This window comes from Sinocyclocheilus grahami, unplaced genomic scaffold, assembly GCF_001515645.1.
Source record: "Sinocyclocheilus grahami isolate Dianchi unplaced genomic scaffold, SAMN03320097.WGS_v1.1 scaffold294.1, whole genome shotgun sequence".
Taxonomy (NCBI): domain Eukaryota; kingdom Metazoa; phylum Chordata; class Actinopteri; order Cypriniformes; family Cyprinidae; genus Sinocyclocheilus; species Sinocyclocheilus grahami.
In genome coordinates, this window is record NW_015505473.1 from 1,111,665 (window position 1) to 1,138,981 (window position 27,317).

At 35.8% G+C, this 27,317-nt stretch overlaps 2 protein-coding genes and 1 long non-coding RNA gene across 4 annotated transcripts in view; all 3 read left to right on the top strand.

The window, feature by feature from the left end:
* Positions 1 to 7,766, top strand: part of LOC107600887 (transcription factor TFIIIB component B'' homolog) — an 18,975-nt gene extending 11,209 nt beyond the window's left edge. The window contains exons 18-25 of the mRNA XM_016292863.1: positions 4,967 to 5,130; positions 5,224 to 5,489; positions 5,670 to 5,823; positions 5,909 to 5,942; positions 6,043 to 6,135; positions 6,582 to 6,984; positions 7,169 to 7,394; positions 7,482 to 7,766. Of these exons, the coding sequence (XP_016148349.1) occupies positions 4,967 to 5,130; positions 5,224 to 5,489; positions 5,670 to 5,823; positions 5,909 to 5,942; positions 6,043 to 6,135; positions 6,582 to 6,984; positions 7,169 to 7,394; positions 7,482 to 7,571 (1,430 nt within the window). The 3' untranslated portion in view covers positions 7,572 to 7,766. The remainder of the gene's footprint in view (positions 1 to 4,966; positions 5,131 to 5,223; positions 5,490 to 5,669; positions 5,824 to 5,908; positions 5,943 to 6,042; positions 6,136 to 6,581; positions 6,985 to 7,168; positions 7,395 to 7,481) is intronic.
* A 72-nt stretch (positions 7,767 to 7,838) lies between these two features.
* LOC107600905 (uncharacterized) lies at positions 7,839 to 8,546 on the top strand. Of its 2 annotated transcripts, none has more exons than XR_001610856.1 (2): positions 7,839 to 7,929; positions 8,017 to 8,546. It is a non-coding gene; the product is annotated as an uncharacterized lncRNA (long non-coding RNA). The 2 variants fall into 2 exon arrangements; XR_001610855.1 differs by having other exon boundaries at positions 8,020 to 8,546.
* Positions 8,547 to 10,871: 2,325 nt separating this feature from the next.
* Positions 10,872 to 27,317, top strand: part of rtknb (rhotekin b) — a 34,076-nt gene continuing 17,630 nt past the window's right edge. Inside the window, exons 1-8 of the mRNA XM_016292864.1 lie at positions 10,872 to 11,442; positions 15,370 to 15,569; positions 16,329 to 16,390; positions 16,504 to 16,557; positions 16,646 to 16,763; positions 19,681 to 19,908; positions 20,924 to 21,146; positions 21,826 to 21,928. Coding sequence (XP_016148350.1) covers positions 11,332 to 11,442; positions 15,370 to 15,569; positions 16,329 to 16,390; positions 16,504 to 16,557; positions 16,646 to 16,763; positions 19,681 to 19,908; positions 20,924 to 21,146; positions 21,826 to 21,928 — 1,099 coding nt within the window. The 5' untranslated portion in view covers positions 10,872 to 11,331. The remainder of the gene's footprint in view (positions 11,443 to 15,369; positions 15,570 to 16,328; positions 16,391 to 16,503; positions 16,558 to 16,645; positions 16,764 to 19,680; positions 19,909 to 20,923; positions 21,147 to 21,825; positions 21,929 to 27,317) is intronic.

Consider the following 27,317-nt stretch of genomic DNA (forward strand, 5'->3'; position numbering starts at 1 on the left):
TCACAAATGCAGACATGGTTTTATGTTTACTCGGCACGATGCAACACAACGCGTTAAAAGACATTATAAGTCATTATAATCCGTAATTATGTCCCCACTGGATGCAACAAATGCCTCGTTTATAATGGGTTTTAATGTTTTTGTCTCGTCGCTCCGGCCGGACAGGGCATCACAGTATGTGAGGGGCGTAACATTCCCGTCACACGCTTGAGGTATTCGGCCAATCACAACGCACTGGATAGCTGGCCAATCACAGCACACCTCGTTTTTCAGACCGATGATCTTTGTAAAAATCGTTTCAGAAGGCGGGGCATAGAGGAGAAACAATAATGTACAGTATGTGGAAAATAATGTGTTTTGAACCTTAAACCGCATAAACGCATTTCATTACACCAAATACACAAAATAATGTTCTTTTTAGCAACATCATATGACCCCTTTAAACTAACTTTTACTAATTAAATTGGTTCCTTATTAAATTACGTTTTAAGACATTTGGTTGAAAATGAAGTAAACTGAAGTGCATTTTCAGAGGAGAAGCGGCGTTTGGATCTAGATTTCTTCCAAACATTAATGGAGCAGATCCTAAAAAACGAGAAAGATAAGAAAAACAAAAACAAAGAGCTCATCAAGTTGGCTAAAGCGCAGAGGAGAGTCCAAAGGAAAGTGAGAGGTCAGTTTTTCTTTTTGTTTCTGTCCATCTGTTTATGATTCACTGTTTTTTGGACAAGTTCTCATGCACAGTTGCACTATTTTCTGATGCAGCAGCTAAAAGAAAGGAAATGGACTCTTCATCGGATTCAGACAGTGATGTGGTGGCTGGAGAAAAGGAGAATGAGGACCTCTCAAATGATGGAGGAAGTGATACCACTCCAAAGAAGCGCAGAGGAAGAGGGACGAATACTCCAGACAGGAGAATCAAGAGGACGAATGGAGAGGGTATGCAAGGAACAACTGAGAAAAAAAAAGAAAGCATTTTCATTATCTTGCAAAAGTCCAGATGAATTGGAAGTAACAGCCTATGCCTAATGAAACTTTAGTGCATTTTTATTTAAAAAATGTTTTTTATTATTATTTAATTCACTGGATGTATTGTTAATTTGTGTTTTGTTTTATGTTATTTTGTTGTGATTGTGATGCGTTGTATTTTGGGACCCCCTCGAAAACGAGATGTTACATCTCAAGGGGTTAATCCTAATAAATAAATTCAAACTCAAATTCAAACTTTAAAAAAAAAAAAATGAGTACAAAACATCGACTTTATCTACTTGGCCTCCTGACACTTTTACTTACTTCTGATGGCCAGTCACAAGATGACAAGTAAGAATGAACCCAAATATATTATTAAAAGGTTACAGATAGCTCACATTATTCAGTTTAGAAGTGCATTTACATGTACACTACCATTCAAACGTTTGGGGTCAGTTCGATTTTTTTTTTAAATGTTTTTGAAAGAAGTCTCTTTTATGCTCACTTAAGCTGCACTTATTTTATAGAAATACAGAAAAACGATAATATTGTGAAATATTATTACAATATAAAATAACAATTTTCTATTTTAATATATTTTAAAATGGCATGTAGTCCTGTGATGAAAAAACTAAATTTTCATCAGCAAAAACATTAGTTTTTTTTATAATCAGTTTTGAGCACTGTTGTGCTGCTGTTTTGTGAAAACCATGATGAATTTTCTTTCATGATTCTTGTTGAATAAAAAAGTTCAAAAGAACAGCATTTATTTAAAATATTTTTTCTTTGCCCAATAAAAGTATTAATTAATTTGAAAAAAAAACAACAACTCTTACTGAACCCAAACCTTTGAACTGTAATGCAATTTCTGCACTACTCGTGCAGTTATAATTTATAATGTTATAAGACGATTTGGGGGCTGAAAATGAAACTTTTTCTAGTAGATACAAGAGTTCTGCTATTAAACCAGCTCAGCTCAAAGGTCGACCGCAGAGACCGATCCCAGACCTCAGCCGCAGATGGGGGAACAGGTGCCCTGTGCCGAAATGCAAAGAGAACGGAACCTCAGTCGGGGAGGAGAGTAAGATGGACAAGTACCCCAAGGTGACGTTCTCAGCTGTTTGATGTGATAGTTTTATGTGTATTACTGTACAAAGTCATTTTTATCTGCCTGTTTTATCTAATAAATTGTATAATTTGCTCTTTTTAGGTGCCTTCAGCCTCTGTAAAAGAGAAGAAGCAGTCTGCAGTTCTCCTTGAACTGGAAGATTTAGAGGAAGAAGAACCTGACCTGTGCGCTGTACAAGAACAGATATTCAATAAACCAACCAGGTAAGTGTGAGAATCTTTAGATCATTTTAATAACCGTTTAAGGATCTCAATGCAACTGTGCATTTTTGTAGTATTATTTATATACTGTTACAGTATTTATTAATATTTTGAGTTGGGTTTTATATATATTTTATGGGGGGGTTTGTTTTTATTTAATGTTTGTTTTAGTAATTTCATGTGCTTTTGTCATTTAAAAAAAAATAAATTTTGATTTCAGATTAGTTTTGAGTAATTTTAGTACTTTAACTTAAACTCTACTTATTTCAGTTAGTTGCCTATGCAGAATTTCTCATTTCATTTAAGTTGTTCATTTAATGTCTATATTTTATTTTGTTGCAGCTTTACTTCTATTGCCGTACATTATTTTAAATATTTTTACATGCAATGCAGATGTAATTGTGAATAGATCCAGAATCATGTGATAAACAAGTATGATTAATGTTTGAATCAATTTATTTTATTTTTGATGATCATTATATTTTTTGGCATTATTCTGTGGTCTTGTTTTCAGTTTTGGTTGTCATGCTAATTATCATTTCTCTTTTATTTAGGTCAGGAAGGATCCCTAAGCTCTCTCAGCATGTAATACAGGCAGCGGCAGAGGAAGAGGAAGATGAGGAAGAGCTCTCTGATCTTCCTGTGTTTTCCAAAGTTCGTGGTCAGGACATTAAGGCACCTGGCTGGAGAGCTAAATTAAAACCAGGTCCCAGATTGAAACAGGGCATGCCTAGAAGGGGGAAATCTAGACTGGTGACCTTACTGGCCTCTGGAACTGAAGATGGTGATGAGGAGGAGGAGGAAGTAGAAGAATCTGTCCTGAGCCAGGAAGACTTCCCTTCAAATCCTGAAGAGGAAAACCAGGCGTTTGTGCCAATGAGTTTACGCCATCTACCTCCTGTTAATTCAGAGGTGGTAGAAACCATGGAAGAGGTATGTTTATGTATTATTATAAGAAAGAGGACCCTAGTGGGACCACCTTTATCACATATTATTGCCATCAGTCTGCTTGTTTTTCATAAATTATGTTATGGTTTTCAAAAAGTGAGTTTATTTTTGTTTTGCCATTTTGTTCATATTAATATCTGCATGTCATATCATAAACTCACAACCTTCCTACCTTTCATTGTCCTTCCCTCTATTGTGATTCATTCCCATTGTCTCCCAGCTGGACATTTCTTTGAATGTGCCTGATATCCTGGGCACATCCCAGAATGCTTTGTGCCCCGAGTTGTCATGTGATCAGGGCACGGTGCATGTTGGCCAGTTGGACCTGCTTGTTGTAAGTCTCACCAACATCATCTATGTCTCTCGTCACATTTGACGCTTCCTCTGTTTACTGTTGCTGTGTCCATCATAAATGCACATACATTTTCAGTAGCCTCTCACTGCAGAACAAAGATCCAGGGGACGGGGTTGGATCCACAGGGGTGGAGATGGCAGGTTTAGGGATCAGGGGAGATGGGTAGGTTTAGGTATATGTAAGGTGGGAGGAGTTGGATCTGGATCCAACCTCGCCCCCTGGATCTTGTGTTCTGCAGTGAGAACCATCTCTACATTTTCCTTTTTTTTTGTTTTCTGTAGTGAAATTGAATTTAGTTTCTCCACTTTGGAATTGGAATGTTTTTGTAGTGTTTGATGAGATGGTACTAATTTGTGTCTGATTTGTTTTGAAGGATGTCATAGAGTTTCTTGACGCAGACCACATGGAGGGTAAGACAAAACTCTCTCTCAAGGAAACGTTCTCTGATGAGCTGAAAGAACTGCCAAATGAATTGTTATTATATGGATTAACCATGCATTTGTGTCTAGTTATCATATGTAGTCAAAAAGGTCTGCGGTATGCACTGAAATGTTATATCCCAACCTTTAATTGGGCAAAAATACACAGATCCAGAAGGCATTTTTCTGAGAGGGAAAAAAAGAATAATAATAATTTTTTAAAATTTAATTTCCATGTACATAATTTGATATAATAATAATATATGTTTGGATTTAAAAAATATTTGATAATTTTATTTAATTTCAATTTACATCAATGTTCAATTGATGAAAAAAGCTTTTATGAAATAAAAATGGGCAAAAATGCATTGAGAGAAGTCTAATTTTCTGATTCAGTGTTAAAAAACAAAAAACAAGCAGAAATTAACATAATACCATGTATAAATTATTTTAACTTTTTAATAATGTGTATTTTTTGTGATTACAGCAAGATTTTTTTTTAAACAATTGGTTTCGAAATGTGCTTTAATGTTGCAAAAAAAAAAGATAGAAAATTTCATTAAAACCAGGTTCCATTTTATTATGAAACATAAAATTGAATGAAACTATTTATTTATTAATTCATTCATTATTGTAATATATGATTTTTTTTAGAATTTACATGATTGTTTAAATGATAACGATTAAAAAACTTCAAATCTGTGTTAATCCTACTATAAATTATATATTATTTCCAGTATTTTAAAATGACTTATAAGAATGTTCATTGTTACCATCCAATCTTTTAAGAATATTGTGTAAATGTGATTTATTGTCACAAAAATAATGATTGAACATTTTATTAAAATTAAATCCAATTTATTATGCAACATATAAGTTAATCATTTTTTTATTAAAATCTTTTAAAAGCAAATATCTGTTTATGTTTGCATATGTTTTCTTGCAGTATTTAATGAGAAGCCATCTGCTGCTCAGCCTTCCATGACCACTTTCACTAAAAGTCCTGAAGAGGGTGCTGTAGATACCACAGAACTTGATGTATCCAAAAATGCAGCTCAACAAGAAGGAGCATCGAGCATTGAATCAGCAGAGGTCAAATATCTGTTAAATGTGTGTTAAATACGATCAAACCACGTCAGGTAGAATTACTACAATAAGGACATCAAAATAATAAATATCATGTGTTATGTCTCTGTAAATCAGACAGTTTCTGAAAACGAGTCCAGACAGAAAACCATGGTCATGCTGGATGAGAACATTAGAACTAATCCTGAGGAAGTTTGTGAAGGCAGCACTGTGGAACATCCTGGATGTGAATCAGAAGACACATCTGCTGAGCCCACGCCTGAGGAACCTGTGTTTATACTGTCTCTCATGGAAATCCCACCCACTTTAGATGAGGGGGCGGGGTTTCGGACAGAGCTCCTCCCACCTGTGGCAGCGTCTGAGACGCATTCTCATGGTCAAAGGTACCTTTGCTTTAAACTGTTATCTGATACCATAAACACTTGGAGAGAGCTAAATAAACATTAGGAGGATGTTGTAAGAAAGTTTTGTCCCGGTTGAGAATTTGTTAGCCAAATGAATGCGGATTTAAGTCTTATTTGCAAATGTTTCCATGTTCTACCTATTATTGTGCTTAATTTCAGTGCTAGTGAGAGCAGGGAGGTATCTCACCTACTGATCACAGACGCTTTAGTTCCTGTGTCAGAGGATGAGGAAAAGAAAAGTGAACAGGGAGACGTGGGCAAATCTAGGACAGGAGAATTGAAACGCAAGACACCAGCCTCCACATCTCAGGGGGTAAAACATGCATCTTGACTTTAAAAACTATAAATGCTAGATAAATACTGATATGTGACTAAAACTGAGGCCATTTCCTTCCTAGAATACCAAAGATGAGAGTCAGGCAGAACATCATGGTGAAAATATTTCCAGCTCTAAAAATAAGCATATATGCTACAGATTTAACATCTGTTAATGCATTGCACTGCCCTATAACCCAGTTTCTTTATGTGTTAGTGGAAGGATTGGAGAGCCTTGTGGTAGAGGGGACTGATGATGAGAAGGAACATCTAGAAAAGAAAAGAAAAATACCTGAGAGTACCAGGAGAGGTAAGGGAGCTTTCAAAAGTTTGTTACCGGGAAGATTTTGTCACGTTTTTGAAAGAAGTCTCTTATGTTCACCAAGGTTGCATTTATTTGATTAAAAAAATACAGTAAAAACTGAAATATTGTGAAATATTATTATAATTTAAAATAACTGTTTTCTATTTGAAATTATTTTAAAATGTAATTTATTTCGGTGATGCAAAGCTGAGTTTCCAGCATCTTTACTCCAGTCTTCAGTGTCCTTCAGAAATCATTCTAATATGCTGATTTGCTGCTCAGGAAACATTTCTGATTATTATCGATGCTTAAGAGTTGTGTGTGGAAACCAACATACATTTTCTTTCAGGATTGTTTGATGAATTGGAGTTAAGAAAAGCATTTTTTTTTAGAAAGAGAATTTTTCGTAACTTAAAGCATGTCTTTAATTTAATGCACTTTCTTCTGTTCAGCAAAGCTGCAATTTAAACCCATCCCTGTTTTGCGGAGAAATGCTCGAGGTGGTGATGCTAAAGAGGACATGGCAGCTCTCTCTTTTAAACAGACTACTTCATTACCCGTTTCAACACGAGAGACGAGATCAGTGCCAGAGCAAACTGTACCCGCTGTCATTTCATCAACAGACAACTCGATTTCAACCACCATCTCTGACAGAGAAGCAACTACAGACCTTTCTGCGACTAGCGATAATACTCGTTCACCTGTCTCTGAAGATTCTGTCCAGGTGGGTTCCTCCCAAGGCATCATGGGAAAAGTGGACCTCTCAGGCAAAAAGACAGTTGAGTTGGCTAGTACATCAGACTTGCAAAGTGTCAGTCAAATCACGCCTATTGCCACAAGTGGGCCGCTTACAAGGTGGGTGGCTCTACATTTTGTTAGTTTTTAAAGTAAAAAATGTGAATCTTCTGAGGTTTGAAATCCTGCTAATAAGGCTTCTTATCACCAAATTTCAGTGCAAACTTTCCAGGGCAGTGTATTGGCTTTAATATTGCTCTAGATGTTATGATCCATTTTTGTTCATTTGGATGTCTTCCAATAGACCTGGCAGAAGACTCAAAGGGTTCCTGTCCTTCATTTCATCGAAGAATACACAAGGACCCCCAGCAGCTCATCGAGGGGCCAAACCAGGCCCCCAAAAACCAGCAGTCAACACCGCACGTCCTGAGAGAAAGCGGATAGCAGCCGGACCTGTTACCACTGCAACCAACCCTGGAGTAAAGCGACCCTCACAGACCCCTGCTTTCACCACTGCATCTGTCATTGAGGTATCATGCGGTCAGATATTTCAGTGCTTTTATGGTCACTTTGTATATTTGTATTAATCAAACCGGATTTGATCTTTCTCTACTCAGCAGAACTCAGATGAAGAACCCACAAGTGTCTCCAAGTACTTCTTCAGTGACATCTTTACTGAAGTTGATGAATTAGAAGACATGGATTAAGGCCAAAGGTTGGAATAACAAACCAGTCACAACTAACTAAATAGTCAGAAATATAGTTTGACAAGTCGGGTGTATAGACGTGTGAATATTTGAAGTTTTTCCCAGGACACTTTTACCAAGAGGAACCACAACTGAAGAGATGCAGCGAAAACGTACCTCAGTAACAGCTGACATTATTTATTTTATGTTATTATAATTTTATTTAAGGATAAATAAGTAATAATTCAGTTATGTTTTTGATACTGTTGCGCTCTTTTTTAGAAAGCGGATAGCAGCCGGACCTGTTACCACTGCAACCAACCCTGGAGTAAAGCGACCCTCACAGACCCCTGCTTTCACCACTGCATCTGTCATTGAGGTATCATGCGGTCAGATATTTCAGTGCTTTTATGGTCACTTTGTATATTTGTATTAATCAAACCGGATTTGATCTTTCTCTACTCAGCAGAACTCAGATGAAGAACCCACAAGTGTCTCCAAGTACTTCTTCAGTGACATCTTTACTGAAGTTGATGAATTAGAAGACATGGATTAAGGCCAAAGGTTGGAATAACAAACCAGTCACAACTAACTAAATAGTCAGAAATATAGTTTGACAAGTCGGGTGTATAGACGTGTGAATATTTGAAGTTTTTCCCAGGACACTTTTACCAAGAGGAACCACAACTGAAGAGATGCAGCGAAAACGTACCTCAGTAACAGCTGACATAATTTATTTTATGTTATTATAATTTTATTTAAGGATAAATAAGTAATAATTCAGTTATGTTTTTGATACTGTTGCGCTCTTTTGTTATGTAAAGTTGTATTATAATTCATGTCTGATCTGAGCCTAACTGATTATTGTTTTTTGTTGGTTTCGACCTGCATTTTATTTCCAGTTATGAATAAGAAACACGTTCATTTCTCTCAGTCATTTCTCTTGCATCAATTGCTAATGTTTTTTTTTTAATCAGAGAATGACGTTTTCTGAAAGTGACTTTTCTTTCTGTATAATTTATTTATTTTTTTAAGAGCAGCTTTAAAACAAATTTCCATTTTAAATAAGCACTGTCCTGTTTTCAGCTCAATGCTGTCTGTGTGTTGTATTTTAGCATTGCTCCACATTATTTGTAGCATTTTTATATTCAACTTTTAGTGGCAAAGCCTAACCTTTGTTCAGTTTTATGCTGTTCATATTTGTTTTTCATAGTTATATGCAAATGTTCTCAAGCAAGTATTTTATATTTGTAAATATGTTAATAAAAATGTACAGTGTTTGTAAAGGTTGAATTTCAAACAATTTTCCATCTGTCTGAATATATGAGAAATCTATATTTAGAAATTACAAATTTGATGATTAGATTCATGAAATAACATATATAATAATGTTAATACAGTCACTTATTTTTAGCTACCTTGTATGCATAAGTGAATGAGCTGCTTTAATTGCACAGAAATATTACATAGAATAGCAATTAAAGGGATAGTTCACCCAAAAATGAAAATTCTGTCATTACTCTTGTTAACAAGCAGAGGAATCCACACTGATGGACTATTTTAAGGATGTTTTAAAGATACTACCTTTCTGGGCATTGAACGTGGTAGTTGCGTTTCTGTCTATGCAGGGTGAAAAAGCTTTCCGATTTCATCAAAAATACATTAATTTGTGTTTTGACGATGAACGATGAACTTACAGGTTTGGAACGACATGAGGGTGCTTAAAGGGGTCATATGATGCGATTTCAAGTTTTCCTTTCTCTTTGGAGTGTTATAAGCTGATTGTGCATAGATAAGATCCCTGAAGTTGCAAAGACTAAAGTCTCAAAACCAAAGAGATATTCTTTATCAAAGTTAAGACTCTGCCACGCCCCCCTAAAACGGCTCGTTCTAACACGCCCCCACATATCTACCTCACTATGTGGAAATATTAGCATAATGCTGCCCAAATGTGCACGCAAAGAAAGAAGGCGTGGTTTCAGTAACCGCCGTTAGTGTTGAATCAGCATGTCAGGGAGACGCTGTGTGTTTCTAGGCGAAAGCAAAAACCTCTTTATTTTGCCTTCCAGAAGTAGATGCGTTTAGGAATCTTTAAGATTTCTTACAACAGAACAGCAATGCATTTTATGGACGACCGTTTCATGAACCTAGGAGAGGAGGTCATTCTGACTTTATCTACCTCACTATGTGGAAATATTAGCATAATGCTGCCCAAATGTGCACGCAAAGAAAGAAGGCGTGGTTTCAGTAACCGCAGTTAGTGTTGAAGCAGCCATGTCAGGGAGACGCTGTGTGTTTCTAGGCGAAAAGCAAAAACACTTTATTTTGCCTTCCAGAAGTAGATGCGTTTAGGAATCTTTAAGATTTCTTACAACAGAACAGCAATGCATTTTATGGATGACCGTTTCGTGAACCTAGAAGAGGAGGTAATTCTGACTTTGCTATGACAATCTGGCGCTTCTGAATCAGCTACTGTTTTATTATTAGTTTAAGTATTTGCTATTGACTGTTCAAATGGAGAGTTTTGCGCATCGTGTGGCTGTCTTAACCGTGGCTTGTGTACTGCACACATACCAGCTTCATCACTGTGTCTGTCACGCGTGACTCCGTTCCCCTTTGGGCTCTGTCTTTACATTTATTTTGAAAGATGAAGCTGGCGATTATGGTAAGGGGCGTTACATTTCCGACGAGTGCTTGCGGTGTTCGGCCAATCACAATGCACTGGGTCAGCTGGCCAATCAGAGCAGACTGTGCTTGTGGAAGGCGGGACTTTGTAGAAAACGAAGAGTTTGAGAGAGGCGGGGCATATGGGACCTACAATAATGTACAGCATTTGAAAAATAATGTGTTTTTTGAACATTAAAGCATGTCAACATATTCTGTTACACCAAATACACAAAATAATGATCTTTAAAAAAGCATCATATGACCCCTTTAATTAATGACAATTTTAATTTTGGGGTGAACTGTCCCTTTAAATGTAACATAAAATAAGCGGCGTTTAACAGCCGGACATTCTTTTTGGTTTGAGGCAAAGAGTCTAAATAATTGTCTTGTATTTCGATTTGTAACTTTGTATTTTAAAGACAATGTCCATTAAAGTTTCTCAGTGTAAATTTTTTTTTTTTCAAATGCAAAGTTTTGCAAGTAACCTGCTGTTGAACCGCTGCTCGTTTACGTCATTCATTAACATGTGGTGCCTGTTACTTTTGTCAGCGCAGGTCAGAACGGACCAATCACGGTCGTCTGTATTTACAGCGTGGGGATTTAAAAAAAAATGCTTTTATTGAGATCACTGGTGCGAGTTTCGATTTGTAGATTTCAGCTGTTAATACTCAAAATGATTAGAATCAAAAGATAATACGGTTTAGGTTGCAGATGCTTCCAGTGATCCAAAAAATGTTCTAAAATGTGGATACGTCTGAAGGGAGGATTCGTTTTTTAAACCAATATACGCGCCCTGGCGGAATCAAACCTTGTGTGCAATGGGAAAACATTTAACAGCCTACCAAAGTTATGTTCACTAAATCACAATAATGGGGTCGCTGTTTCAGTGAGTGTTCAAAACTTCAAGCGCCACCCATACCACGGACTCGGACTGGGGAAAACACACCCTAGTTATCCATAGCTGTTGCAACATGTCCAGTAGGATTTTATACTAATGGCGCTTTTCAGATATATATCTAAGCATTTGGGACGGGGTTTATGTTTATTTTAATGCAGTAGTTAACCGCTTCGGTCGGTTGGTCGCTTGAGTTGGGATTTTCAACCTACAGCACTCATGTTCTGCAGAAACCAGACTTCCAGAGCCACTGTGGCCCGTGGATCCGCGATGGAGATGGAGGTGAAGAGAGGCCGGTTCCGCCTGAGCGTGCTGGAGGATTCCGCACAGGTGAGCAGCCGCAGATCCATCACAATCCCTACTGAAACAGATACATGTTATTGCTCAGTGTTGCTCATTCATATCCCAGGAGACAGAATGGAGTTAGTTTTTAGTTGTGGTTTGTATTGCTTTAAAAGATGTCAAATGACATGAGACAATTGTTTGGCCACACGTGGACATGGATGGCCAAAGTTTCCATTAGATCTCCATTCAATCTCAATGATAAGATCTGAGTCCACTGTTGAATTGTGTTCTTGAGTTTAGATTTATTGTCGTATTATGTAATCATTTATTGCATGAAGTCACCTCTGTTGTGATCAGCAGTGTTGGGGGAAGTTACTTTTAAAAGTAACGCATTACAATATTGCGTTACGACATAAAAAGTAACGGATTACGTTACTTTGTTACTTTTTAGGGGAAGTAATGCGTTACGTTACTTTTGCGTTACTTATAAAATCTGGACAGGGCTTGCTTGTTTGTTTTTAAAATAAGAAAAATTCTATTTTTGGCAAATATAAAAGCCTTTTCACACCAAAAGTGAACTGAATAAGCCTCGGACTGAAGGGAAAGTAAATGTACGTCCGTACTGTAGAATGCAGAAGAAGACATTTCAACACACTTCAGCAATAAAAAAAGACATTTTTGCTTATTAGTACGGTTGAACTGGATCATCGAAGGTCAGAAGCAAAGACATTGGTTAATAGAATGGGATTAAATACATAAAGGATATTTGTGTTGTTTAACATTAACATTAATTATTGCAGCTTTACGTCATATTCTGAGTTGCATTATTTTTTATTAATTTTGAGGAATACTGAATCTGTGTTTTGTGTGTGTGTGTGAGTGAGATGAATTAATGCATATTCATATTTATTTTATAAATACAGTAACATATTCTGATTTCTGTCACCATGGCAACACCAGAGCTGTCAGTCAATAAATTGGAAAAAAAAATTTAACTCCGATATTCTCTTGTAAATTAAAAAGTAATGCGTTACTTGAAAAAAGTAATCTGATTACGTAACTCGCGTTACTTGTAATGCGTTACCCCCAACACTGGTGATCAGACTGCATTATGTCATACGTCATTTGTATGTTTTTATTTCTCCAAAGTAATTTGTATACAAATGATCCATAATAACTGAGCACACTCCGCAATAAAGCTTTGCTCTGGCTTATGTTCTTAACATTACAACTAACATATTTTATGACTAGACAATGGCAATATGGCAGTTTTATAAGGCAATCTTTTTTTTCCTGGCAGGATTTTATAGTTATGAAAATTAGCCAATTTGCCATCTGAATGTATTAGAAACAGACAAAAGCCTGTTTGAAATCGTTCTCAGACAGACATGACCCTGAGGGAATTTCAAGTCAATACACAATGCTTGCTGTCATCGGAGCAAACAGGCATTGAGTAAGTGCCAGCATGCTTTAACCTACTATTAGTAAGGGACTAATAGTTTAAGAGCGAATGCCTGCGTCCTATTCTTTGGAAATGTGCCGAGATCAATCTTTAGCGAGTGCTTTTGTTTAATTGAACATTTATAGGCATAGATCACCATTCATTTACTAGCTCTCGTGTCAGTCTAGACCTGTATGTAACCTTTCTTTATTCTGTGGAACATAAAATTTGAATTAGAATTTTTTGGGCTCTTTTGTCAATATAATGAATGTGAAGTACTGCGAAAAGAAAAGTCTGAAAGAATTAAAATACATGTTAAAAAGTTGGCACATTTGTGGCAAAAATCATTTTTACAAGCTTATTTTCTTTACAAAAAGGCAAAAATTCAATTGATGCACACTGTACAATGGAAGTGAAAGGGGCCAATTTTGGAGGATTTAAATACAATACAATACATCTTTATTGTCAACCATGGTTGAAATTTGTCTTTGACCACACCAGCGAAAACCAAAGACACGTACTACAGAACACATAAAAACCATCATACTGGATCACATAGCTTTTTGATTAATAAATCCGATCGCAGCAGGTACAAAAGACTTTTTATAAATATGTGTCTTTGCTCTAGGCATTAAAAATCGTCTCCCAGAGGGCAATAAAACAAACTGATCACACAGAGGATGAGTTGGGCCTTTTAATATACACTCCGCTTTCCCAACACATCTTGAGGTATAAACCTCACCCAACTTATTCTGTGGTCTGCCAATAATTTTACTAGCTATATTAGTGACTCTTGCCAGATTATTTTTCTTCTTGCAATTAAGATGCCCATACCATGAAGTTAAATTATAGGTCAGCACACCCTCTACCAATGATTTGTAGGCAATCTCCAATATGTTTTGACTTACTCCAAACCTACTGATTCTCCGTATCAGGAATAGACGTTGCATGCATTTTTAAAAATATTATTAGTATTATCCACAAAACTCAGTTTGCTGTCTATATATGTGCCAAGATATTTAAAATTATCAACAATCTCAACCGGGTGACTCTCTATCATTACAGGCACAACTACTTTATAGTTAATAGTTAGTTCTAGTTAGCAACAGCACACTGGCACGTACTAATGCAGTTATCAGAAAGACTCACAATACTCACATGTAAATAGTCAAACAACATGCAGTTTAAATAATCTTTAGGTTTTGCTGTCCATCCTCAACCTAACCACAGGCTCTACTCTTCACCACAACGGTAACACTACAAAACCAACATAACAGAAACCTATGTAAATCCTAACATAACACAACATTTAAGTACTAACTTATGTCTCTCTGTTTATCTTGTGTAAAAACACACAAAATAACACTTAATTTCTACATTTATTTTCCTTGTTGTCTGATGCAAAGCATGCTGGGAACTAGAAAAGACAATCATTATAAGTTCACCTTAATAAAACAACGTTTTACATTTACAGAGCGCATTTCAATTAAGTCCAATTAACTTTCATTATTATTTGAGTGAAGTGAACTCATTTAATTAATTTCACTGTTCGGTTTTACAGTGTATTATTTATATACTATTACAATATTTAATAATATTTTGAAGTAGCTTTTATATTTATATTTTCAGTTTTAATTTTAGTTAGTTTAGTTTAGTTTAGTTTTTAATATTTCCTTCATATTTGTTTTATATTTAATTATAAAATATAATATAAAATAAATGTTTCAGCTTATTTGATTTTTAATATTTTTTAAATATTTTTGTTATATTATCAGTTATAATTTTGTTAATAATACAACACTGCTATAAAGACAGTAAGATTACCAATGTTATACATAGTAAAATTGCCAATTTATTGAAATGCTATGAACGAACAAGTTTCATTTTTGCACAATTCCATAAGCGAGTTAATTCAAGTCAGCTGAGCATGTGACAAGATTAACCCTATGTAACAACACGTCTCATGCTAATCTATACAAACGGCTTAACATACTTACAAAAATACCCTGAATGATATAGCACGTTCCGGTACATGGAACGTAAATACATTGAACAAAAGACATGCTTTTGGGGTTCAGGCCAGGGCTTATCCTTACGCTTTTGACAATGAGGTCATACGATGTGGGTCATGAACAAACTCTAACCCACTGAAAGCGTTGCTGGTATGTGTGTTGATCAGGGAAGTGATTTTCTGGAGATAAAGAGAGTTCTTTTCCTAAAGTAGGTATTTTGTGTGTGTTTATATATACAGTATATATGGTTATGAACGAATTAATGAAACGCATTTGTCTCTTCCGCGGCTCGGCGACAGCGCACCGCATTAAAATAAATTATCGTTCATGTTTTCATAACCGCTGGCCAAATTCAAAAACAAAACTAAAATTAAATCATCTTTGAGCAAGGTGGCCCCCTGGTGTTTCGGGGGCCCTACGCAGCTTGCGTATTTTGCATATAGGGAGGATCGGCTCTGGGTGAATGGTTCTGGGTGTATCGTCTGAGGATATGACTGCTCTTTCTTCATCTCTCTGCAGGACTGTGAGGTTCAGAGACGGATCGAGAGAGAGGTGAGGATCAGAGAAGGGGCCTGTAAGCTTTTAGCTGCGTGTTCTCAGAGAGATCAGGCTCTGGAAGCTTCCAAGACTCTCCTCACATCCAACAGCCGCATACTGGCCCTTATGACCCAGCTGCAGCGCATGAAGGAAGCCCAGGCCATGCTGAGAGCAGGACGGAGGTAGATCATCGAGTCACTGAGTTGGGGTATAGATGTATAATGAGTTGGACTGAATAGGTAGCAGTGGAGTTCTGTAAATAGCAACTCCGTATCTCCTTAAAACAAACTTTCTCAACTCACCAATGATTTCCATATTTTATGGCATTATTACTGAAGCTCATTTCCGCCATGGGATTAAATTTTTTTTTTGAAAAATTAGAATTGCGACATATAAACTCAGAATTTTAAGTTTATATCTCACAATTCTAAATCTTTTTCTCAGAATTCCAAGTTTATTCTCCCAATTCTGTTTTTTGTTTCCACTATGGAATAAAAAATTAAAAGGTAATTGTAACTTTTTTTTATCTCACAATTTTGACTTTTTTCCCCCTCACAATTCCAAGTTTATATCTCATAATTCCGACTTTTCTTCTCAGAATTGTAAGTTTGTCTCGCTATTCTGACTACTTTCTTTCTCAGAATTGTGATTTTGTGATCTTGCAATTATGACTTTATATCTCACAGTTCTGACTTTATATCTTGCAATTGTGATAAAATAGTACACGTATATAGCGTGAAATATAGTAACATTTTATTTAGATATAAATTAAATAATAAATATCAATAAAAAATAATAGAAACAAATAATAAAAGTATAACATAATTATGATGCCCAACTGTTGAAGTTGTTTTGTTGTAAGTGCACTTAAAATGTTGCCATTGTAGGCAGCTCACTGTGTCTGGAACAGAGCCGCTGATCCATTGATTGAATGTTTTTAGGTCATCTGATGGTGAGTCTGTTGATAAGCGATTACCTTGTACTGGAAAAGTAGCCATTTCAGGTGAGGTTACATGCACAGAGGCTAATGCAACAACTTACTATATCACTATACTATATCTTATTTATTTGCTTTGATTTGTTACTGTTTTTATTTTTCTATTTTCTTATCCTCAGATATCCGCATTCCTCTCATGTGGAAAGATTCAGAGTATTTTAAAAACAAAGGAGGTGAGTTTGACTGAGAATCTGTATGACCACAAAATCAGTCAGATTTTCACTGATTTTCTCCTTTTCTGTACCTCTTTTCTCTGTTCAGAGCTGCACCGGTGTGCTGTGTTCTGTTTGCTGCAGGTGGGGACAGAGATTCACGATACAGATCTCGTAATAGTGGACAGGACGCTCACAGACATCTGTTTCAATGAACCAGTGATATTGTAAGATATTCTTCATTTACTTTCTTTTATCCCTCTGATATTCATGGACGAAATGGAAATGGTCCTCTCCAAAATGGTCTACAAATTTTTAAAAAGTTTTTTTATTTTTTTTTATTAAAAATTTAGTCAATATCTCATCATGTCATATTCATTAGTTATAGTGGTTGATTACTTAAATTTACTTGTTGTCTGACCAAAAAAAAGAAAAAGGTAAACATTTTGTTTGATATATTTTGGTAAATATACATTACCATTTAAAGGTTTGGGGTCATTAAGATACAATTAATACTTTCATTAAGCAAAAATGCATTAAATTGATCAAAAGTTACATTAATGGGGTCATATGATGCGATTTAAATTTTTCCTTTCTCTTTGAAGTGATACAAGCTCTTGCATAAAGAAGATCTGTAAAGTTGCAAAGACTAAAGTCTCAAATCCAAAGAGTTATTCTTTATAAAAGTTAAGAGTCAACCACGCCTACCTAAAACGGCTCGTTCTAACACGCCCCCACATGTCTACGTCACGATGTGGGAAGATTTGCATAACGCCGCCCAAATGTTCACGGAAAGAAAGAAGGCGTAACTTTTATTCTCGCTGTAGTATTGTTGTTGCCACCGCCACCATGTCGTGCAGACGCTGTGTGTTTTGTTGTGAAAGTGAAACTACTTTGTTTGGCCTTCCAAAAGAGAACGATATCCGCTTCGTCATGCCTGGAGCTGATTCGTGCTGGTCGCTGAGGAAATACATCAACTTCGCGCTGTGGATCGCCGGATCGGCTTTCACCGTGGACGAAGCGGAGTCCAGCCCGGGGTCGTCACATGTGGTTGCCGCAAGCCCGCCGGACGCTCCTTCGTCAAATCCTCTAGCCCGCCGTGTGTGACGCTGTGTTTCGATGTGAAAGTGAAACTACTTTGTTTGGCCTTCCAAAAGAGGACACGACTAGAAATCAGTGGTTAAGTTGTATTTACAACACTGTTCCAGAACAGTTTAACCCAAATATTCAGATGTGTGCAGCGCATTTTATGGAGGACTGTTTCCTGATCCTGGGAGAGTAGACTACAATGCCGGCTGTTCTGACTCACCGACTGTAAATACGTTTTTTTTATATTTAAAGGATTTGCCACTGATGATTCAAACGTGAGTTTTGGGCAGTGTAGAGTAGCGCTTGTTGTTTGTCATTTCTCCATCACAAATGCAGACATGGTTTTATGTTTACACGGCGTGATTCAACTCGTAAAAAGACAGTACAAGTCATTATAATCCGTAATTATGTCCCCACTGCAACAAATGCCTCGTTTATAATGGGTTTTCATGTTTTTGTCTCGTCGCTCCGGCCGGACAGGGCATCACAGTATGGTAGGGGCGTAACATTTCCATCACACGCTTGAGGTATTCAGCCAATCACAACGCACTGGATAGCTGGCCAATCACAGCGCACCTCGCTTTTCAGACCGATGAGCTTTGTAAAAATCGACGCGTTTCAGAAGGCGGGGCATAGAGGAGAAACAATAATGTACAGTATGTGGAAAATGTGTTATTTTAACCTTAAACCGCATAAACACATTTCATTACACCAAATACACAAAATAATGTTCTTTTTTAGCAACATCATATAACCCCTTTAAAGACTTTTAAAAAATTTTTTAAATGTGATTTCAAAGCTGAATTTTTAGCAGCATTACTCCAGTCACATCATCCTTCAGCAAGCATTCTGATATTCTGATTTGTTGCTCAAAAAACATTTATTATTATTATTATTATTATTATTATGTTGAAAACAGCTGAGTAGAATTTTTTTCAGGTTTCTTTAATGAATAGAAAGTTCAGAAGAAAAGCATTTATCTGAAATGGAAATATGTTGTAACATTATAAATGTCTTTATGACTTTTGATCAAATATTGCTAAATAAAAGTATTAATTACTAGAATTTATCCCCCCAAAAATAAAACTATTATATATATATATAATGTATGTATGTATGTATGTATATATACTGACTCCAAGCTTTTGAATAGTATAATGTTACAAAAGCTTTTTATTTCAGATAAATGCTGATCTTTGGATATTTCTGTTAATCAAAGAATCCTGAAAAATGCACTCAACTGTTTTAAATATTGATAATAATAATTAAAAAAATGTTTCTTGAACAGCAAATCAGCATATTAGAATGATTTCTGAAGGATCGTGTGACACTGAAGACTGGAGTAATGATGCTGAAAATGTAGCTTTGATCACAAGAATAAATTACATTTTAAAATATATTCCGATAGAAAGCAGTTATTTTAAATATATTTCACAATATTACTGCTTTTGCTGTATTTTTTTAGCAAATAAATGCAGGCTTGGTGAGCAGAAGAGTATTTTTTGTTTTAACATTAAAAATCTTACTGTTCAAAAACTTTCGACTGGGTGTGTGTGTGTGTGTGTGTGTACACACACACACACACCCAGTCGAAAGTTTGTGAACAGTAAGATTTTTAATGTTTTTTAAAGAATTCTCTTCTGCTCACCAAGCCTGCATTTATTTGATCAAAAAACTATATTTTGTGTGTACAGTGTGTGTGTGTGTACACACACACACACACCCAGTCGAAAGTTTGTGAACAGTAAGATTTTTAATGTTTTTTAAAGAATTCTCTTCTGCTCACCAAGCCTGCATTTATTTGATCAAAAAACTATATTTTGTGTGTACAGTGTGTGTGTATACACACACACTGTACACACAAAATATAGTTTTTTGATCAAATAATGCAGCCTTGGTGAGCATGAGAGACTGTTTTCAGAAACATTAAAAAAAAACATACTTTTGAACAGTAGTGTATACATTTTAAATATTTTATTTTAAAAATCTCTGTAACTAATGTAAAATAATAAAGCTCTTTTTTAAGTCCACTTTCCATATATCCTGTCTTCATAGCACTGACGTACCTCCAGGCTTTGACCTGCGGGTGGAGCTCTACAGCTGCTGTGTGGAGGAGGAATTCAGCATGGGCTTCTCCACTCGGAGGCTGAGCCGGCTGGGAAGTGCCTCCAGTAAGAAGTTCATGGCAACTTTAGAGACAGCAGCTTCCTGCAGTTCCCACAGCAGCGGAACCGGATCACCCGGAGTAGAATCACCGGTTCTGCTGCCTGCTCTGTCTGTACGGTGAGGGGGCAGTATATGTGTCATTACATAAAATATATACTATTCCACATACCAAAGCGGTGTACAAACACATACATGACACTGGGAGAGTGTTAAATGTTGAAACGGTCTCACACTTCAGCAATGTTTGCCGAAACCAGTTCACAAACAGAAACAAACGCATCCATAGTGACTGTCAGTACAGACAGACACACCTTGACTGTTTATTTTCTTAACATTCGGTCTGTCTGAGAAAAAGGCCAGAAAAGCACAGCAGAGAAAATTAATCCAAGAGATGGATGGCGAGACAAGTCGAAACCAATGACATATTTTTAGGGTGAATCTCATGAAGCCTGTCAAAAACATGTCTGGGTCATTTTTCATAGTTAAAAACATGTTTCAAATTTCAAGGGGATTTTTCTTTCTATTGTTTATCTTAATGATATGCTGTGTCATTATGTTCATGAGAATAAAGCACCACTTAAAATAATGTATCTTTTCATTCTTATTATTTAATTATTTTAAATTGTAAAGCAATTATACATTATAGTTTCATTTATTTTACTGCCTGTATTCTTTCGCAATTTTAATAACAATAACAAAATATCTATTGAGAGAGCATAGTTTTCACTATTACATTACAGAATCATTACTGACCCTAAAATGAATTACAAACAAACTCCATTATAAAACAGCTAAATCCAGTTAGAATTTGGGTGGACGGATGTCATGAAAATAGAGTAAAAAAACTTTAAAAATCTTAATGGTTCAAAAATATAGTATTAGTATTAAATATAGTATTTTCTTGTAAAATATTAGAATTCTGGGATGAAATATGACCTGAGCATTTTTTTCTCCATTGTAAGTTTTCATTTGATTAAAAATACATCAATGTTTCATTCTCACAATTAAAAAAAACATACTTTTGAACAGTAGTGTATACATTTTAAATATTTTATTTTAAAAATCTCTGTAACTAATGTAAAATAATAAAGCTCTTTTTTAAGTCCACTTTCCATATATCCTGTCTTCATAGCACTGACGTACCTCCAGGCTTTGACCTGCGGGTGGAGCTCTACAGCTGCTGTGTGGAGGAGGAATTCAGCATGGGCTTCTCCACTCGGAGGCTGAGCCGGCTGGGAAGTGCCTCCAGTAAGAAGTTCATGGCAACTTTAGAGACAGCAGCTTCCTGCAGTTCCCACAGCAGCGGAACCGGATCACCCGGAGTAGAATCACCGGTTCTGCTGCCTGCTCTGTCTGTACGGTGAGGGGGCAGTATATGTGTCATTACATAAAATATATACTATTCCACATACCAAAGCGGTGTACAAACACATACATGACACTGGGAGAGTGTTAAATGTTGAAACGGTCTCACACTTCAGCAATGTTTGCCGAAACCAGTTCACAAACAGAAACAAACGCATCCATAGTGACTGTCAGTACAGACAGACACACCTTGACTGTTTATTTTCTTAACATTCGGTCTGTCTGAGAAAAAGGCCAGAAAAGCACAGCAGAGAAAATTAATCCAAGAGATGGATGGCGAGACAAGTCGAAACCAATGACATATTTTTAGGGTGAATCTCATGAAGCCTGTCAAAAACATGTCTGGGTCATTTTTCATAGTTAAAAACATGTTTCAAATTTCAAGGGGATTTTTCTTTCTATTGTTTATCTTAATGATATGCTGTGTCATTATGTTCATGAGAATAAAGCACCACTTAAAATAATGTATCTTTTCATTCTTATTATTTAATTATTTTAAATTGTAAAGCAATTATACATTATAGTTTCATTTATTTTACTGCCTGTATTCTTTCGCAATTTTAATAACAATAACAAAATATCTATTGAGAGAGCATAGTTTTCACTATTACATTACAGAATCATTACTGACCCTAAAATGAATTACAAACAAACTCCATTATAAAACAGCTAAATCCAGTTAGAATTTGGGTGGACGGATGTCATGAAAATAGCACATCTGAAGACACGCATAACTGGATGGAAGCTTTCTGGCAGCATTTCTATGACATGAGTGAGTACCAGAGTTCCAAGAATGCACAAGATCACTTCAAAAAATCACTTCAGCAGTATCGTAAATGGTTAAAAATCTAAATAGATCTATCTAGGTTTATTTGACAGCTCTAATACAGAATGGTTTGAACTACAATTTACCTAAAAACTTTAACACCATTTTTTACTGTCGTGCAACCACTGGTATGTCCATACGGAACAACAACAACAACAAAAATCATAGCAGTGTCTTTGCAGATTTCCTTATTGTAGGGACCGAAAAACAAAATTCCCTTTTTGACATGTGTGGTATGCAAATAACACTGTCTCTGATATGCTGCGTGTGTTTGCTGCAGTCATAGGTGAACTTACTCTTAAAGATGCCAGTCCAGGCCTAATTCTAAAACAGAGATGGGATCCCAGACCAGTACTGTTCCCATAATAAGACTGGTTTTCTTAACCACAACCTTAAAGTAGCATTGGATAAAATGTATTCTTTCAGTTTCTGGGGGTGTGTACTTGGCTGTGTCTGTGTATTTCTATTGCCTTTTCCCCTTTGCTTTTTTCCTCATAGTTTTGGTTATACTTGGAATGACAGAATGAATAGTTGTCTTGTCTTGTAATTCTGCTTTTATTTTTTTTATATTAACTTGTGAAACTGTATTACACAAATTAGCAAGACTAACTTGTCTAGGCAACTAAGCATCCATCCCATAATTGAAAAAGATGGTCTCTTGGTTCACAAAAAAATCAGTTCACTCACTATTTGTTGCTTGTCAGTTTGATTTAAAATCGATTTTTGTGAATTTGATTCAGCAACTCTTTAAACTGCATTCATAAGGAATCTTCCTCAAATGAATCTAAGGCAAAACTAAGAACAATGACAGACTTATTCAGCACAGCATTGCCTACATTCCTGAGCATATAAGCCACTTGAAATACAACAAAGAATGAGTGATCAGGAATGGGAGTGTTACTTATATAACACAAAATCAGTAGAGTTATACAATATAAGCATTATCAGTCGTTCCATAGCAGTACATTTTGCAATTAAACTTGTGAATGTTCAAATACTGTCCATCTTAATTGATTATATAATGGAATTAAAAATAAAATCACCTAAAGGTCATATTTTAAGATTATTTCTGTTGCGTTAGAAGGAATCAAATTAAATTGACACCCCTAGAGATTTACTTTTAAACTGTCCTTTTGATTTCAAATGTCAAAACCAAGTTACAATCTTGTACAAAAGAGAAAATTTAACAAATATGGGTGGATGTGTTAAGATTAGTTATCTTGGTAGATAATTTAGTGTCCCATACTAAAATGAGTGCAGGATATTATGACCTTCTGTTTCATTAATACACATTATATATTGTCTTATGTATTTGCTTAATATGGAGAGGTCATTGGAGATGTTTGAATTATAAAGTTTACCTCCATAGAGGCAGTTTTACTGTTTTCATAGTTTGTGCTCTAGTATAAAATTTCTAACACTGAACTGGTTTATTTAGCTGGAAGAGCCACAGAAACACAAATGAGAGAAAGCCTATGTCAGGTTAAAATAAGTGACAGTTTGAAGGTATTGCACTTGTAAGAATTTTTCATGTGACTTTACAAGGAATCCAGCCTTGTTATTTTTAAATCTGGTGTGTTGGCGACAGGTTCTGAGACCAGTTAGGCTTGATTTATTTGCTGTTTCTATTGTGAAATCTGCTGTTATTTCTGGGAAGGTGAAAGCTTAAACTAGATTTATTTACTTTTTTCATAACCGCTTTTTTTGACTTAGTAAGCCAAGACTTTCTTTGTACGCAAGACACTTTTATTGGTATACAGTGACTGCGAGAAAGTGATAAATGAATAAGATTCAACAAGGTCATTTTGATGATCTTCTGATATGATAAACAAGATAATAAGTAGAGTCAGCTGTCTTAACTGCGGCTTGTGTACTGCATCATTACTGTGTCTGTTCCCCTTTCGGACTTGAACTGATGGTAAAACTAATGACATATATATTTACTGTCTTTACATTTATTTTGAAAGATGAAGCTCGCGATTATGGTAAGGGTCGTTACATTTCCGACGAGTGCTTGCGGTGTTCGGCCAATCACAATGCACTGGGTCAGCTGGCCAATCAGAACAGACTGCGCTTGTCGGAACGAGAGACTTTGTAGAAAACAAAGCATTTGAGAGAGGCGGGGCATAGAGGACCTACAATAATGTACAGTATTTGAAAAATAATGTGTTTTTTGAACATTAAAGCATGTCAACATATTCTGTTACACCAAATACACAAAATAATTATCTTTAAAAAAGCATCATATGACCCCTTTAAGTTGTTTCACAGCAATCCATTTCGCAATTAAGCATACATTCTTTGTGAAGTTATTGGTCAAACATTGTCCAATTAATTATTTAATGGAATTATTCATATTAAAGTAATTTTAAGATTCTTGAATAAGATTTACGTTTGTACTTTCCTTTTGATTTAAAATGCCATTTGGTCTATATTTATGACTTCAGAAATGCTGCATTTGCCAAGATACAAGCTATTGACAGTATGCCAACCGTGGAAATTGAGCCTTCGCTCAACAGGTTCTGGCATCTTTGAAACTAAGTTACTTTCTTAAACAGAAATGCAGACAGATGTGGGTGGATGTGTTAAAATGAGGGATCTTTGGAGATAATGTATCATTAGATGCGGATAAACTGGGTTTAGTGGAAAATTACTGGAATAAGGAAATTGAGGATTTCATGTTAAGTGCTACAAGGAAACAGTTCCCCCCACAAAAAAGTTTTGAATTAATCATGATTGAAATATAATATTATTGACAAACAACCAGCAGATACGTATCTGTGGATAAATGCATCATTGAAAAGTTAATTGAAAGTTATCATTGAAAGTTCCACATTCATTTGAAATGCATTAATGTTATGCTTGATTAACAGTGCTTGCTTACCCAACACACTTTGTAACATGATGGACAAACTGTTGTTAAAAAGATAATGCTGTTGTTGTCCAAAAAAACACATGCATATTATGCTTATATAGTGAAAAAACCTTGTTAAAAATGCAGTAAAGTGTGCCATAAATTCACTGTAAAACCTAGTGTTTTCGGTATTTATTTGTGTTGCTACTTTACATCCTTTTACTATTTTTCACTGGGCATTATAAGATGACTCATATTTATTTAATGTATTTTATAAACAATCAAAAAAGTAATATTTTTTTAAGACCACATTATTGTTTGGATTTTCACTGCAAGTGATATATATTCAAACTTTTCCTTTGAAAAACCCAACTTATTTGAGTATTTTATCTGACATGCCATCACCTCAGTTTGACCTGTATTTTAAAACTCAATACATACATTGTATAAAAATCAAGCACAGAGTACAGTACTTTCTTTGTTCTGGTTTGACAGCAGTTGATTTGAACAGGGTGGATTTGTTAACATACTTCAGTTTCAATAAAGAATAAAAATGAAGACAAGAATTCTCTCCCATTAGCAATATGCTGAATTCACAAAGCCTGCTTTTATTTTCAAGACGAATTACTTTTTATCTTTGAATTCATCAGCTAAAATTTTAATGAGTGTTTTAGTAGACACAGTGATTATTTTTAAAAGAATGAAGAAAGTAGAGATTGGTTTAAAATCACATTCATATCCTGTGAATTACCTGTTATGCACAGCGCAATAACTGCAAATTGCCATGTGACACGTTGCCATATGAAGTTGTTTATTTTATAGATTAGAAAATCAAATTTCAAAAAAAAAAAAAATCAGCTTTTACATTCCTATTTCCATGGTGATGCATCAGGCATGTCATGTGACATTTCGAAGTCATGGCACTGTATGACTGACGTGTAAGTTATTTTTTTCTTATTCAAAATGTTCTGAAACGTGTTATTGAGATCGTAAAATATCAGGGGCTATGTGCGTTGTGAATTTTTGATGAGTCTAGCGCCTAATTTACACTGGCGTGAAGACACCTAAATGCCACTTTAGAAGTACTTCTATGCCATCTTTGCAATGTAAATGTTAAGGGCGCTCTGTGGCTGTTTAAAATTCAGTGTAAAGACATAATGTCGCATAAAAGGCAAACTAAATTATGCCTGCTCAGAGCCACCTCAGCCCCTAATACCAAGCAGTACAATTTGCTGTGTAAATTAATTTATGCTGCCTCTGCGCAGCATTAAACAGCCTGTGCAAAGAAACCTAAATGCCATTTTGGAGGCGCTTCTGTGCCACCTTTGCAGAGAAAATTTGAAGTAATGAGACTTGGGTCCACAACACTGTGTAACATTTATAATTGTCAGTTCTCAGCTCCACACACAAAGGACTCAAACCAACTACATCCACACCTAAACCTTCGCTCTTCTCCTTCTGTCCCCTCACTGAGGCAGAAGTATCCAAACTTCTCCTCTCCTGCTAACGTCCAACGTGCCCACTAGACCCTATCCCCTCACACCTTCTCCAAGCAATCTCTCCTACACTCTTACCAGCACTCACACACATCATCAACACATCTCTCCTCACAGGCACCTTCCCCACTACATTCAAGCAGGCTCGGGTAACCCCACTGCTCAAAAAACCTACATTATACACTTCACTTATATATAGCTACAGACCTGTCTCTCTCCTTCCATTCATAGCAAAAACACTTGAACAAGTTGTTTTCAACCAGGTATCATTATATCTTAGCAACCAACTGGATGCTAACCAATCTGGTTTCAGGAGTGGCCATTCAACTGAGACTGTGCTACTGTCAGTCACTGAAGCCTTGCGGATTGCAAAAGCTGTTTCCAAATCATCAGTTCTTATTTTGCTGGATCTGTCACTTTTGACACTGTGAATCATCAGATCCTCCTGTCCACCCTCTCATCACTAGACATCACAGAGATTCCACTTCGCTGGTTTGAATCCTATCTCACTGGTAGGTCTTGTAACGAATCAGCTCATGAGGAAATATGAATAATTAACCATAACTAGTTATAATTAATTATTCATATTTTAGATCCGCTGTAGATATTTAGCTGACCTCTCAGGGTCAACTGTCTTGTCAATTCTAAGAATGTTAGTTTCCTGGTTAAGGGAAATAACTTTCTTACTGTACAATTCTACAAAAGCTTGTAGCATAAATCTGCATGATTAAGTGACTCCAGTTATGAGCAAACAATGAACAACGTCAAGTGTGATACAAGTAAGGTTTTATTAACTACATAAACACTTAAACTAGTCTAACATACTACATAAACACATAAACTGGTCTAACATACACACACACACACACACACACACGCATACAGTTGGTATAGGAAAGGGTTAAAGCTTAACTCAATACAGAAAAGAAATATAAGGAATGAAATTTATGGAACCATTTGCATATTCAGCAGATCTACACCTGAG